At 39.6% G+C, this 16,325-nt stretch overlaps 1 protein-coding gene across 3 annotated transcripts in view; it reads right to left on the bottom strand.

Moving 5' to 3' along the window:
- The window catches only part of ap3b1a (adaptor related protein complex 3 subunit beta 1a), a 51,796-nt gene extending 36,133 nt beyond the window's left edge, over positions 1–15,663 (bottom strand). The window contains exons 1-8 of one of the 3 annotated variants that reach the window (XM_034238905.1): positions 11,648–12,035; positions 11,340–11,570; positions 10,268–10,343; positions 10,068–10,142; positions 7,821–7,916; positions 7,075–7,235; positions 4,780–4,846; positions 74–256 (exon numbers count right to left, since the gene is read on the bottom strand). In XM_034238905.1, coding sequence (XP_034094796.1) covers positions 74–256; positions 4,780–4,846; positions 7,075–7,235; positions 7,821–7,916; positions 10,068–10,142; positions 10,268–10,343; positions 11,340–11,503 — 822 coding nt within the window. In that variant the 5' untranslated portion in view covers positions 11,504–11,570; positions 11,648–12,035. Of the gene's footprint in view, positions 1–73; positions 257–4,779; positions 4,847–7,074; positions 7,236–7,820; positions 7,917–10,067; positions 10,143–10,267; positions 10,344–11,339; positions 12,036–15,374 lie in introns of those variants that run through there. The other 2 variants (XM_034238906.1, XM_034238904.1) reach the window with 2 other exon arrangements.
- Between the last annotated feature and the right edge of the window lie 662 nt (positions 15,664–16,325).

Genomic DNA, 16,325 nt, shown 5'->3' with positions numbered 1-16,325 from the left:
ATTTCCTGAAAGTAGATAAATACACAAGTAAGTATATTGTGAATGCCACTTCCTCAGGTGATGAGTGCCTCACCTCCTTCCAGGGACTGGTGAACTGCGTCCTGGCGTAGCGCGTCAGCATGGAGATGATGACCACCTGGCCCCACTCCTCCACATCCACCAACAGGTTACACAGCTTCCTGTAGTTCTTATGGATCAGGTCAATGCGATCCGGACACACCTCCTCAAAAGCCATCACCACACTGCCGGCCACCAGCTACAGAAAGGAACGGAGACAAGTAGAAAAACATGTAAAAAATAAACAACTCATGGGAAATGCTGTTGTTTTGTATTTATTCCTCTCCAGTATTAGCATTGGAGTTAATGGAAGTTGAGAGGATATGTAGCAGACAAATTGAACAAATACTTTAACTCTAACTAAGTGGTAATTTAAAGACTCTAGAGAAATAAAGACTGGTTAACAGATATGACCCTGGAAGAAGAAAAAACACGAGAATTCCTCTTTAAGAAAGAAAAAGGCCAATTTAAACCATTCATTACAATACACACAGTTCCGCCTCTAAGTAGTTGATAATTAGAAGGAAAGAAGGTTTGCACTTGAATTTTTAACTCATTTATTTGACTCAACCCTGTGAAATAAATCCATCAATGAGACCTATTTTCCCCACGAATTAACATTTTCTCACATACAAAACCCACTTTATGTTCAATTTACAGAGAAAGGCGGCCAAGGAGGAAGCAGCAGCTGAGAGAGAAAATGTATTTATATTTTTTTAACCCATTTGGCTGCCCCCCCCCCCACCACCCAACTGCGTGCTGGCTTCACTGACTGCCTGTGAGACTGAGTGAGTGACATGGCGGTGTATTAATATGCAAACAGCATTATCATGGGCAGGCGAGGGTGGAGAAGAAGAGAGAGGCAGCAGAATCTGGTCTTCCCAATTAAAGCCTTCTGGCCCCGCTGGCCCTGTGGGAACCCGGTGCATTTACCCATCAGCATTGTCATGAGCCTGCATTGATTGTGTGTGAGTGTGTGTATGATATGTGTGTGTGTGCATGGCTGCCGTCTGTATATTCTCTGAGAAATCTGGACCTTAAATCCGAGTGATGATTAGCATTTCTGACATCTACACACTAATACTGATGAATGGATCACTGCAGGATCAAACAACTGCTTTTTATGGCATCGCACTGATGTATGAAGTTAAATATATAGAACAACCCACATCAATTCTAGTTACATTTAAACAGTGACACGTGCAGGTAGATCCAGTAAGTGTAATAACATGATCAAGCTAGCGTAATACCAACAGTCTGGCATGAAAATGCATATTATGATAAAGATAAAGGAGGTGTAGATTCAGCTGTATGATCATTTTGGAGGCTGCAGTTGATGATGCTCTTGAGATATGTTGCATTATACGAATAGCTGTTTCTAATATTATGTCCAACCTATTTATATCAACAATAACAGGTTATATAACAGACAATACCTCCGTTTTTTTGTGTGCAATACAGATTAAATCAACACTATATCCTTCAAATGATTTGATCAGCACATATCTAAACGACTTCACCAAAAAGAAGCATTATTACCTTACTGAAAATGATTCATTGTTTTAATAGACTGCATTTGTTTTAGCAAACTACATCATAAATAATAAACTGGCAATTGAGAGCTTATTTATGAAAGCCTAGACATCCAATTTATATAATCATTCTTGATAATCCACAAAACGTGATACAAACTGTTGTTATGGTAACTACAGCAGTATGGATTAGTCTATTAATAGGAGAAGAAAATAATCAATAATAAATACATTTTCTTGAAAATTGCTGTTTGCAGCATTTCAAAATGAAATGTCATGATTGTTTTCCGTATGAAATAGAATATCTTTGGGGTTTTGACTGAAAAAACTACCACATTTAAAAAGCATCACATTGGACTTTAGGAAACTGAGATGTACATTATTCAATATGTCCTACATTTTATAGACGAATGATTCATTTAGAAATATTAAGGAGGTGGAAAATGACAATAATCATTATTTGCAGGCCTAATAGGGAGTAATGGGAAGTAGTTCCAATGACAAATGTTCACAGTTACCAGTGTATAGACCAAACAAAATCATGGCTTTACTATACTATGTATGTATTACTGCTATGTTAAAGTGGCTTTGCAGCAGCTTGAAGTAAAGCTGGTGTTTTTAGTTAATATATCTGCCAATAAACACACTCAAAGCAGTCAATTAGAGTACATAATGTAAATTCAGCATGTATTTCTCTCCCCTGGTATTCTCCCAAGGCCTCTCCTGTCTCTGAGGCTATTACAGGTAGCAGTGTTTCTGAGCATGTGGATCCTGCTGCAAGGTTTTGTGCATTCTCCACCAGCTTCCCCCATTAGACACAGCTCCAAGGTAAACTACATGCACCATCAACAAAACTGACACCCCAATCTATGGAGTTCATACACCGCCTCCCCCCTCCTCGACCGTATTATCTAGCCTGCGTGACAAGCCGGTAATGGAAAAATCACACTAAGCAAATGGTTCTTCTAATAACAATAAATTTCCTATAAAATTATGAAGGGGCCCAAACCGTTTCCTTGCATCTATTTTGCTATGAATTCTAATTAGGGTGCCAGGGAGGCAGAAAGTGCTGGGTCATCACACCAGAGACAACGTGCGGCTTTTTGATTGATGGCCCGGTGTGGGGTCGGCCTATCCTCCCTTCCCTCGCTCCTCTCCTTCCTCCCTACTTGTTTCCCTCTTAAATTAATGGGCATCACACCGAGCCCCTTATCATAGCGCCCCCCTTCACCCTCCTTTCTGTTCTCATTTCAATTTTGCCGAGGGTGCAGGGGGGCGGGGTGGTGGGAGGGATCGATCATTTATCTTGTAATGGCTGGATAATAGATCCATCACGGTAAAACAGCTGCACAAACTCCTATGTTGTCTCTGTCATCGGGCCCTTCCCATTTTCTCTTTAAACCATCCTGCCTATAAGCAGGCCGCCGCGTGTCACAGCCATTTAACCAAACAGGCACATCTGTAAAGGTAAATGTCAGGAGGCCCCGACAGAAACACACTGGAACAATAAGCAAATGTTTCCGTGTGCTACAGGCAGCACACTGACATCAGCTAAATACCAGTTTCCTAAATTAATTCACTTATTTGCAGTTAAATCGATCCACTAACACATAACTCAGTATTAGATGTCTGGAAATATGGGTGATGAACTGATACATTAAGGTGGCAATAAAGCTTTTATAGCATTTTTTTTTTAGAGCAGGACAAGCAGGTGTAATTAATAACATTAGGATTAGGACACTTGATGGAACTAAACAATCATTAACAGAATTAGCTACGCTTTTTCTGCTACAGTAAAGAAAGCGGTAGAAGTAGTGTAGTTACCCAGTATCTAAAACATGTAGTAAGCTATGCAGAAACTACAGTGTAAATTGCCTGTAGGTGTGAGTCATTTTCACACAGAAAATGCAACAACTCACAGAATTAGTACATTTTTATACACAAGGAATTTGCATTAGTGTTTGGTAAAGATACAAAAATAAAAAGCAAGTTCGGTGATTGTCAAAAAACGAAATAAGAAGAAAAAAACATGTTCAAATGTAAAATGAAAGTGTGGTGCAGTTGTTTTTCTGGAATGGTACTGTATATAGGATAAGGTTTAATGCTTCAATCCCTGCTTTGCAATTTCGCTATCTTTCAAACATGACACTCAACATATACTGTAGCTTGCTGTAAACAATGTGTAGTTTCCAAGCTCAAATAACCATCATGACATCATCAGGGGATATTCTCTCAGAGTGGACAAAACTCCTGCAGAGCTACAGAAGACATTTTACAACCACTTTCCTAGGCAGCGCAGTTCTCCTCATGACTGGTGAACTGAACATATATAAGTCAAATCTGTGACCCATCGACCGGTTCAGCCTTTGATAAATGGCAAGAGGACTGACCATTGTTGTGGGACTTCTAAATTCTTCATCGTAGCGACTTAGCATTTAAAAAATGCATAGCTAGAAAGCCATTACGTATTCACTATGTTTAGATTTCCCCCCATTCATCAGCGACTGATAGTGCTCGTGCATCTGTGTGATGATAGTGCCCTCTCTCCCTGTCCCCAGCCTCACAATGTGGGCTCCAACGGGGGAGAAGTCATCTGTCTTCGTTAGCGTCCGGGGCTAAATATGCTATGCATCTGGTACTGGGCTTTCCATCCCCCCTTGGCCTAAGCTGCCTTGTTTTGTTTGTATAATGATAGGTATACGCTATGAATACATAAACACGACAAACTGTGCATGACTCGCACGTACAAACCCTCTGCATTTTGTAGCCAACGTCTACATATTTGAAATTGGCATTTAAACACCCTTAGTATTCACTGTGACCTCCTCAAATTAATGTGCTGCATGCTGACTTATAATGGGCTGCCTGTGTTGTGTCTGTGACGGCCTAAACACCAAATGTGAGACTCCGACTCATTTACAGTCCATTTTGAGGGGGAAAAAGAGAAGAAGTTGGCCTTTGAGAAAATTAAGCTGACACTAGCATCAGTGCGAAGATTCCTTCCAAATGGACACTTAACAAGGAGCATCTGAAGATGTGTGGGTTTAAGTGGGTGTTAACAAACCATGGCATTGCCGAATAAGCTGTGGGATGGAGCGCTGAGAGGAGAACTGCTTGACTGGGGCGCCCTCCAGTGGTCTGCGCTTTTCATCATGGGACATTTACTGTAAAGCTCTCACTTTGTACTTACTGTGCTTTTGTCTTTCAATAGTTTCTCTATCACTTCGATCAGCTGCTCCTTCTGCTCTGGATCCAGGCTGAGGGATAGAGAGAGCGAGAGAGCGAGAGAGCGAGAGAGCGAGAGAGAGAGAGAGAGAGAGAGAGAGAGAGAGAGAGAGAGAGAGAGAGAGAGAGAGAGAGACATATTGTTAACTAAGGAATGGCAATTATTCACATAACATGAAAACTTGATGGACTTACAAATTAAATGACGTCCCCTCTGTGTGCTCTGAATACTTCGGTGTCTGGGTGTCACATCAACTGACAATGAGCATGTTTTAAACTCTGATCTAGACTGTGACTGACCAGTACTATTCAATGATTCCTATGTAACAGACACTGCTGTAACAAGTTGATCTACCAGTTAGTCAATTGGCATATAAGACATCTGCACCTATTTTTATAATCGACTCATCATTTTAGTCCTTTTTAGCTCCAAACATTCTCTAGTTGAAGTTTCTTTATTCTGGTGATTTTACATCATATCCGAGGGTGAAATTACTATTTTAAGGGTATTGGATTGTTGATTGAATACATCTTCTAGGGATTTAGGATATTAAAGAAGTCCAACGTTCATCATTTTCAGTCACTTTATAGATTAAACTATAATTTAATAAGAACTATAAAAGGCTAGTTGCAGCTCTACCATGGTCACTACCTGGGGCACTAAATAGAGCATACACTCCAAGACTTAAATACAAATATGCCAAATCAATAAAGTGCACTTTAAAGTTAATAGGTGAGACTTTAAATCATATATGCAACTGATCCATTAATTTAACCTGTTAAGCCCCGAGCCTGTTTTTCAGGTCTCAGGCTCGAAAATGACATTCCCAGAACAAATGACTACATCTTCACTTCTAAAAGGGGTACATTAATAATCTTTTTTCTCAAAGTAATGATACACCTGTGAGTTGGATGTAGAAAAGTCAGAATCAATATAGATGTTTTTATTTTAATGTAAAATCAGATTGAAAAAACCCCCATTACTTATAGTGAAAACCACCCTTGAATGATGGGATAGTAGACTAAAAGCTTTAGGAATCCAAACTATAACATAATAAGTACCTGCTGTATCAAGATTGATGCAAAACAAGTGAAATGTGACCTTTTTAGAGAGGTTTAGGAAAAAAAACCCACTTCTGGGGTCATTTGGGTGGATTTGCCATATCTCTGGAACCCATTGGTCGATTTTGAGGATTGACACCTCTTTTTAAACATTAGAGCCAATAGAATTGAGAGGGAGTTCCTAAATCCATCTAAACATTACCATTGGTGAATGAGAGTGATGCGCCGCCAGCATGCCCAAAACCGGAAGCTCTCATACACTCTCGTAGCTCTCATAGCAGCTATATATGAAAACTACTCTTATTGACATAAATGTTAATGACGGATTATCAGTAATCATTTCAAAGGGACACAGAGACATTGGATTAACCCTCAGCAGCGTTTATATGCGTTTTAATGCCATTGAACACAACTTTTGATCAGAACACAGCAAGACGTATTTGCCGTTTTGGCCCAGTAAAGTGAAGTTGTGTGTTGTCTTTGCTGGCCTTCGCTGCCGTGAGTTCTGGTCGCACAGTGATGATAATTATACCATTGGAATCTGTGGAAGCTCAGCTTTCATATGATATCTAGTTTGTGCAGATCCGATGAAGTATAAAATAGTTCTACCGTGAGTGATGTGCTAAGTGCGTTAGCACTCTTTCGCTTAGTGCTAATTCAGACGCTTCAAGGTTCAAGGTTCAAGGTTTTTATTTTGTCATACGAACATAGCTACAGAGTACTTATGACGATGAAAATCTTAGGTCACAGGCTCCTCCAACAGTGCAACACAATAAAACAGATAAACAGAAATATAGTACAAGTAAATAGTAAATAGTAAATACAAAAATTGTTTAAAAAACGCTTGGCATTAGTTGGCATTAGAGTTGTGTTTTGTTTCGGTAAAAATGGTTCATATCGTCAGTTAGCTGAGTTTCCGCGGGCGGGTGCTATGGGGTTCAGTTTTACTACTTTGCTCAAATGTCAAGTCCTCATTCATTCTTTTCATTCATGCCAATCTCAGAAAGACTCAGCTGATAAGAGTAGATAACTGCAAGAAAAACCTCCTTATATCAACATTACCCAACGTTTCTGTATTAACTGCTCAGAAAGTAGAGGTAAGGAGAGCCAGTCAAGGTAAGGAGCAGATACTGGCTCCACCTGCAGCTTGAGTTGCAGCCTTAATATTTACAAACACATCAGAAGCACAGAAGTGTACCTGTAGAGTTTCTGGATAGCGTGGGCCGATGTCTTCCTGACGTACGGGGACAGGTCAGCTGCCGCCTCTTTGATGGCCAGCAACATGATGGGGACAATAATGGGGACCCGGATACTGGACAGAACTCTCAGCGCACTGCCCCGGATGAACTGGTTTGGGTCCTGGCAAAGAGATACAGAAAAAGAAAGAAATCTGTCAGTTTGGCCTACTAATAACTGTTGGTAAGCTGGTGGAGATAATGAAGAAACAACACTAATGGCAGATAGAGCATCGCCAATTGTTTGATTACATAACAGACAAATTATCACCAACTGTTACAAAATTATATTTATTTAAATCAATATTTCATCCAAAATTGGCAGAAAATTGCTTACAGCCTCTCAAATGTGGAGATTAAGGACTTTGAGGAACTGAGTTTGACATTTTTAACTAGTTTCTGACATTTTATAGACCTAACCATTAACTGAGGAAATCATCTGGAGATTGATCTAAAAGGAAGATAATCGTTAGTTGCACCTCTAATGTCAAATCTAACAAAACAATATGTTTAATATTGCAGCTATTAGGGTACAAAGGCCAGAAAATACGCAGTCAATATACAAGAGAAACACACACTAGATAACATACATTTTTTCTAAATGATAAATAATATCAGTTTTTCCAAGCCTGTATCTATACTCAAATATAGCACCTTTTCACAGTGTTGGGAATAATAAGTATAGAAAGACGAGGGGTAGAAATGTTACCTTGAGGGCTCGCTGGAAGGTGCTGATGGAGAGCAGAGCCAGGTCCTGCTGCTCCTCTGCATACCTCACCAGGTACACATACACAAGCTTCTTAAGCTGCGAAGGACAATTACATAAAACAGCAATCAATTAACAGCTGTAAAGGGGAATTAATGCCGCACTTGGGTTTTCAAAAAAATCTAGGAAACCAGCTGTGATATAAAACTTTAGAAGGGTTATGTGAAAGGACGTGCTGTGTGTTCAAATCCATAACTGCAGCTATCAAAGGAATACAATGAACAATAATGACTTAAAGCATGGGGCTCAGTTTGTTTGTGTTTGAGTATAGAAAGTGTTCCTGTCTTGATATCTCCAGCAGCAGATGTGCTTCAGTGTTGCTTCAGGCACAGAAGGAGGCTATGAGTTTGTGTTCCCTTTCAGAAATGGCTATTGAATTATGTGCCCCTCCTTCTTGTGTTTTGGCTTCCATGCCTCTTCTTCTTTCACAGGAAAGCCTGAGATAATATTTGTCCAGTTTTCTGACGAGTTTAATTTCAGGCCAAAGGTTGCTCGTCTGCTAAATCAGAGAAAACTGATTTCTATACGCCTGTGGGATCATAACTACAGGAACTGGGATAATAGAAATTAGGAGAAATTAGGATTTAATCCAGAATCTATTTATAATTTCATTTAGGAACTGATTTAAGGTTGAGGTCAGGGGTAAGGTTACATTTCAGGTACAATCGGCAAGAGTTTAATAGGTAATCAGCACCATGCCTCCTAATGCAGTGAGTATTGACTTGCAGCAGTGCAGCACAGTTCTCAATCATCGTTCTGGTCATTACTGCTGGAATTAACGGCATTACTCTCTATAAAAGCAGACACAACCCATCTGCCCTCCAGGGTCTGGTTTCGTTGGCCACAAAGCTCACGGCTGATCTCATTTTGAACCGTTAAGTCTGGGCTCTAAAACTTGCTCAGCATCAAAAGGAAATTTAATTTCTTAAGAATTTGGTTTTTAGGGGGTGTTTATCTTATGAGATTTGAGTTTTTTGTTAGTTTATTTGTAAGGGAGTTGTCTGTATGTTCCTTTATGTGGTATGTATGTAAATTATACAATTTTTCTGCCTTAAAGAAATATGAATTTGATCAAACAAAAAAATAACTAGTTTTAAAATGTCTCTGCATGACATGAAAGACTGAAACAAGCATGCCAAAGAAAGCTACAAGCATGTATGAAGTGTGTTTTTGAACTGAAGTGCAGCAATAATTAAAGCAAATGAAGCGCACTAATATGAAATCACGCAACACTGTCAATAAGTGACATGCTCTTGCGCTGATCTCTAATTAGCAGGGATCAATGGCAGCTCACAGTGACAAGGAGACAAGAGATGAGGGTGTTTTAGAGAGACATACTGTAGGTGAGTAAAGTGTGGAAGAAACCGCACTACCTTAGCAGCTGGTGTGTACGAGGGTGGAGAGAGGAGACGTGACTGTGGGCTCTCTACTGCCAATTACATCCTCCCACCTGCTCCCCCACCCTGCCACGAGCTGCTTTGGGCTGCATGCCTTGCACAGCGCCGGGCTCCGAGCAGCACCTCTAGCATGCTGCCCCTCGTGCTACCTGATTATAATGCTGCTGCTAATCAATATTCACAGGCTACGGGCATGGGAACCCCTCTTGAGCTGTTGCTTAGTGTTTGGTCATTCACTGGGAGAGGCTGTGCACAACTCTGCTGTGGTTTAGTGCAGTACTATTTACAGAGTATCTTTAAGCCACTGTTTAAGATGAAGAAATAACACTAGTTGAGCTACTATAAAGACTTGTAATACCCTCTTTTATTTTAGTTTTGTAATATATTCATTCTCATTCATTCATTCAGCCATTTTGTTATTGAGGTAACCTGTGGGGAACTGCCCAAAAAATGTAAAAGCATGAATGCCGTTGGTATATAGTATCTCTTAGTTTGTTATTAGAGCTGCATATGGTGGAGCATATCATTGATTATTAAATTGCATAAAAGAGACATTTTTATTGAACTTGCATAAAAGAGACTTTATTTGTTTTATTTAAAATGTATTTAAATGTAAAGTATTTATGTGTCGGTTTTACACTTATCTGACCAAGTGTGTCTGTTGAAATATTCAAGTGAGGAAGTTCCCACCAACGTGCTGTGTTACACGAGAATGTAATGAATCATAAAAAACTACTTTGGCAAAGAGGAAAACAGTGATGAGGAATTTGTTCTGTGATATATAAGGTCATACCTCGATGTTCTTACTCGCGACGTTCTTCACAACAGCAGGAAACAGCTCCGATGCATTTTTCCCTTTGGAAATTAGCTGAAAAAGAAATCAGACAATACAGAGTTGTTTCCACCTTTCTTATCACAGATAGTAAACTGAACACCTGAGAGAAGACACACACACATATTTCAAAAGAATACATGTGAATCCCTAAGACTCACCCCAACAACCCTTTTCATGGCCTCCAGTTTGAGCGACTCCTTGTTGCTCTCCAACATCTCTTTAAGGTCTTCATTCCTTAGGAAAGAAAATAGTGTTATTTACACGTTTTATGGTCAAATTAGAAAAAGCCTAGTAAACACTGCTAGACGACTTGACTAATCAGCTTGAAGGGTCAAAGCTTGACCAAAGGTGCTGTGAAAGACACAACATCTGTGTCAGCTCCACAGATTACAGGGTTAACATGTGAGCCAAACAATTGTGTACATTATTTGCTCTTCAGGAGACTAACAGTAAATGAATAATCTAGCAATACAAACAGATAACATTTCATCTTTGATTGCCACACAATAAACCTACCCCCAAATGTTAAAAGCACCTAAAGAAAATCAAATCTATTTTAGCCAAAGACATTGCATAGGTGTCCACAACGCTAGCCACTAGCTGCTATTAGCTTTGCCAACAAGCTCATTTCATTTCTGCTAAAAGTCTCTGCAATCAGATCTGACGATGCTCATTATAGGCTAATGCTAACACACATTGTTACTGTGCAACACGGGTTGTTTGTTACACACAGAGGCCAACCACTTAGAGATAATGTCTAGTTACTGTGGCACTGACAGTCATTCACAAACAGTCATTCAGCTAAAACAAGAAGAACAAAACCGTACAAGAGTTAACATTAAAATGGAGCTATTGTTTTCATACAAATAGGTGAAAGAAAATAAATAAAGGATAGGTTTGTATTTCTCGGAATAAGATACTTAGAACTCAATAAAACTCTGGATAATAAAGTTAACTAACATGAACTTCAGAGAGAGCGCAGAAAACTGATTTGTTCTGGACATGTTACTGTATGCCTATTTTCAGTCAAAAATAAATGAATGAAGTCTTTCATCTTTCCTAAAATACTCTGAAACTGAATAGAAGCATACATCACACCTTCCATTTTCCTTTGTCTCTGAAACGGACATAACAAAGTCCATTTAGTAAGAATACAACAATGCAACAACATCCTTTAATTGAAGCTAAAAACACAGATGTCTCTGTCACAGGCCTGTGATTGTACAGTACCCGGCTTTGTGTGTCTCCTTGATGCTACTCTTGTTGTGTGTGAGTGCCTGCTCTTCCTGACTGGGCTCAGGCTTCAGAGTGAGCTGTAGGTTCTCAGCCGACACCAGCGCCATCCTCATGGCTCCCACTGCCTCCGAGCGCAGAGAAGAGAAACCAACATCCATGCCGGCTTTCCTCCACGGCAGTCACTGGAGTCCACTCAACAACCAGCCCTCGCTGTGTGTGTGCTGTCTAAAAGAATAGACACAAGTTGCACAACTGACTGTATTTCAAGTAACTGAAGAGTGAAACGGAGCTGTGGTAATTACTTTCCTTCAGGCTGTGTGCCCTGGCTTTATTTACAGTTGTCTTCTTGACTCGTTCTTGTTCATAACTGTCAAAGCTGGGGAGAGTGGAGGGACGGCTCAGGCTCCACTGGCTTTGTGCCTGTCATTCACTTCTCCCTTCTTCTTCTCATGGGCAAAAAAAGTCACAAGATGCGCCGTCAGCTCCGCTAATGGCAAGTCATGCTTGAGGGTAGTGCCTGCTAACTTGGGAAAGATATCTCTCCTTCTGCTGTAGTCCACGTTTCTTCTGAAGTTACCTGCTGGTCAGCTGGGGTCCACTCTTACATTTCTCTTTCCTTCTGTTCCATGGATTTTCCTCTCAGACCTCTCACCTGCTCTCTGCCTGTATGTGTCTCTCTCTCTGTGGGACTGTGGTCACTTCCCTCCAGGGGAAAAGGAGGGCCTTATCTACACTGGTGGGTAAACAGAGCTACTTTTCATCACCTCCACTACACAATAGTCAACTCCGCTGAGCGCACATACAATACGCTGCCAACAGGACAGGCCTTCATGAAAGATAACAGCACCGAGCTGAATGTCAGGAAATACCCTTTAAGATTTGAAAGGTTCAGAAGGCGCTTTGCCTTTACTCTCTCTGGGAGAAACTGACGGACCAACAACCCCAGTCACTTTTACAAGCTAATAGAATAATCACTTTTTCACTTCTTACTTTTGTAAAAGGATTTTTGCTTCCCGAATAACTGCTCACATTCTTTTAGGACTTTATCATTGATCTCGACCATGAATTGAATTGGTCAAATAAATAATAAAACAACTAATAACTGTAAGGAACTTTATCATGCTATATTTAACTAACATTGACTTCAAACGGGGCAGAGAAAATGTATGTTCTGAACCTTTGCATGTGTTCCTCTATTCATGTAGAAAGAAAAATGAACTTAATAAATTAAGCCTAAACTAAAATAGAAACAAGTAACCCCTCCACTACCCCTGCTGCCAATTTCCTTTTCACAGTGACAATCTGTAACGGACAAAACAATCTCAACACAGGGTCCATTTCGTAGCTGTAGCAAATGTGGTTAGTATAGTTTATGACTTCTCACCCATGTTGAATTAAAAGTATCTTTCTTGACACTGGTCACAGTAGTTAGCAAAACAAACAGACTTTTGATTAAATCAACACTAGCAGATATAGCATCTGAAAAAAGACAAAAGGGCCTCACGGTAGAAGAGCTTTACAATTAAATAAGACCTATAGATGGTAGAAAACCAAAATAAAAAAACGGTATGCTTTTATTATGTGGAAAAAAAGCATATGTTACTGAAAAATATCGAAATTGTAGTGTTTCTTGGTAGAAATATGTATGTTATGAGGAAAATGAGTGCTAGATGTGCCCTGATCAGGACATTATTAACAGCTAATAACTTTTCTGAAAATAAAGTGAAAGATCCAAAATCTTAACTTTAAACGTAGGTCAAAAACATATCATTTAAACATTTATACAACCAAACCACTTGCCCGCAGCAAAATCTCTCTAATAAATAAGTCACATGTATTTGTGCCGGGCTAAAACCTTTCATAGAGCCTTTAGTCAGTGAGAAGAGGACTATAACACTACAGAACACTGCAGGAATGCTGCTGTGCCCCCCCCCCCCCCCACACGTGACAAACATTCAGGAATTTCAAATAACTTGATTTAACATTAGCAGAACGACTCATGGGGCTAACTTGAATTGACCAATATGCAACATACATGCTGAGTAAGACAAAGCCTGCGTGCTACACTTATGTGGACACAGCGTAGGATGCACAGGCTTAGGTCAGACAGACACACACAGACAAAAGCATCATTCATGCATTTTCTGCTCTTCCCAGTTTGGCCTACATGCAGGCGGACTTATGATCTAGCCTTGCCTAAGTGAGTAGATCTATGGTCATGTGAGACAGCTTAGAGGTTCACTTAAGCACACTAAGCAACATGTAACACTGTGGCAAGAGAATGTCATTCAAAAAGACATTAATGATGGGTCAAATCCTGAATGCTGAAGAGAACTGTTCTGATGACTTAAGGTTAGTTACAGCATTTATTGATGGGATCAACAAATGAAAGCTCATACTGACAGCTAAAAACAAGAAGACTGGGCAGCGTAATTCTACAACTGTCAGGCTGTTGCCGTGTGAAGCTTCTCACTCACCCATAGAGGATTACATCAGAGGGTCTAAGCTGCAGGAAAAACGTCTTTACATTCAAATAGAAACCAAGGTTGATGTTTGGCTGCCCTCTAGTGGTAGGTTTCTGAGATGAAACTCTAAACAAGCTGACAATCCATTTTCACTTGTATACAAGAGGAAGGTTACTTATGTGTAGAAAGTAACTGAGTCTGAGACGTGAAGTTAAAACCGAAACTAGGAAACTTATTTCCCAAAGTCTTTCTAAAGAATCTAATTCTGTCACCTGGAAATAAAACAGACATCCATGGGCACCTGCATGGCTATCAGAAACTGATTTGGTGTATTATGTCCAAAAAGGTCTAACAAATTCTAGTAGCTAACAGTCTGAATGTGTACATTTAGGTACAGACCATTTACCAGTTTCCTGAAAGTATCCCAAACCGTTCAAGTTAATAAAGCACAAAGTGTGACTTGGCAAAGCTATAAAACAGGTGGTTTACAGAATAACAACTCAAACAGGCAACACTATTCAAGTTCAACTGCAATGCCTTTTTCTCCTCTAAACTGAAAGCAGACTAAGTGTTTTAGTATCCTGTCCATATGTTATCTACATGTTGGCACATGCTATGTTTATACAGTGCAGAATGGTTTTAGTAATAGGATGTTTTAAAAATATTGATGGGTACAAATTCAATTTGATTGTCAATATGTGGATTGTGTGTCCATGTATTAACACTTTAGTGTAAGTCATTCAGTGAAGCCTTAATTATATTTTGAAGAAAATCGGTACACATTTGATGAAACACTGTGTAATGATGAAAGACTGGTTAAACTGGTTAAATATGTGTTTGCTGAAGCTTGTCATGAAGACTAGTCGTTGTTGTTTAAATGAGGTTATACCTTTTACAAGGCAAGGCAAGGCAAGGCAAGTGCTTTCAACACAAGGCAATTCAAAGTGCTTTACAAAAAATGAAAGAGATTAAGAAAATGGCATTAAAAATAAAAGCTAATAAAATAAACATTAAAAGAAAAAATACATGGATATACAATATAATTTGTTTCCAAGTCCACTCATTACTGCAAATTGTATATATGGATACTATGTGTTGTTGTTGTGTGTGTATACCAGGGCTTACTCCACACATTAATGTACATGTCATCATACTTTGAGAACATTTAGCTGATAATACATACATTAAGCTCTTGCACTTAAATGAAATGTATGGGTTTTAAATATGTTTTACCAGTTTTACAAGATAACCCGAGTTGTTTACTTGGTGGTATTTCACAGTGTGGTATTAGTAATTCTACTAAAGTCAATAACCTGAAAACTAAGCAAAGCAGTAGGGACGGACACCCCCCACAAGCCACATAAAAATGATGTATTTGTCACATGTAACAGTGCCATGGCATAAAGTCGGTCGCCATCACTGCCTAGCTTGTTGATGATGCTGGGGGCTACTTTTCAAGTCAGCTACACAGGGAGTTAGCATCACAAAGTTCACTACAACCGTCTAACTTTACCACAAAATGACACTATTGACAGCACAAGGAACACATGTTAAGCTATCTTACTTTTTAAAGTCAGAGCTGAAGAGTCCAAAGGCAGCTCCGCCGGTACTGGAGGAGTTCTCCTGCCCCGCTTCCAACGCAGCCTCCGCTCCTCCTTGGTCATTGTACAAGGCGATCGTCGACATGCTCAGCGTTGAAACAAGACTTGCCTCGATAACTAAATGCGAATTCGGCTTTTAAAACTGCACATTAACGTACGACAGTGTAAGTGTTACGTAGCACAAAAAGTTCTCGCAGAGGCAAACTTCTCCGAGATTCCCCTCAACTTTTTTTTACACGCAGTAGCGGAAGTGTGAGCTGGACAAGTTGGTGTCACATGACAGGGCTGCAGAGACCACATAGATCTAGAATATCTAGAAACAACAGTTAACTGTTACCGGTTTAATTCCCGCGGCTGTCACTGCTATCTCATTTAGAATGTATAGATCTATGTGAAATAACGCCCCCGTTGACAAGGCAACAACGGCACCATAGTTCTTATCAGATGTGAATATGTTTTGCGTACTTGTCTTACGTACTTAACGTAAAATAACCTGCTGCCCATGCCTCTTTTTTAGAAAAGTAAAGTAAAAGTAGAAACACTTAAGTGTAAAAATAAAGTTACTAGGTAAATGTACTAACTTCCTGTACATTGGTAGAATTGCACATTTGTAATACTTCTTCTTTGCCTTCAAATGGCACATTTTGTAATTGTATTGTCAAGAGGCGTCACGTAAATTGAGCTCTACTCCCTGATTATAAAGCATGAGGCCACAAGTGCAGAAAAGGATTGATTATGTGTGTATAAGAAATCAGATTACAAAGGATTAAGCATTGGTCGTTTAAAATTAGTATGATTGGTTTTATTATGTAAGGATTCATAAATGTGATGTGTTTACTGAATCGAAATAGTTGTGGGAAAGTATAATAATGGGATGTTCAGTATTGTACAGATATTCATAACCTCGTTGACCT

Source organism: Gymnodraco acuticeps, unplaced genomic scaffold (genome assembly GCF_902827175.1).
Source record: "Gymnodraco acuticeps unplaced genomic scaffold, fGymAcu1.1, whole genome shotgun sequence".
Classification (NCBI taxonomy): Eukaryota; Metazoa; Chordata; class Actinopteri; order Perciformes; family Bathydraconidae; genus Gymnodraco; species Gymnodraco acuticeps.
This window is presented reverse-complemented; position numbering and strand designations above follow the sequence as displayed.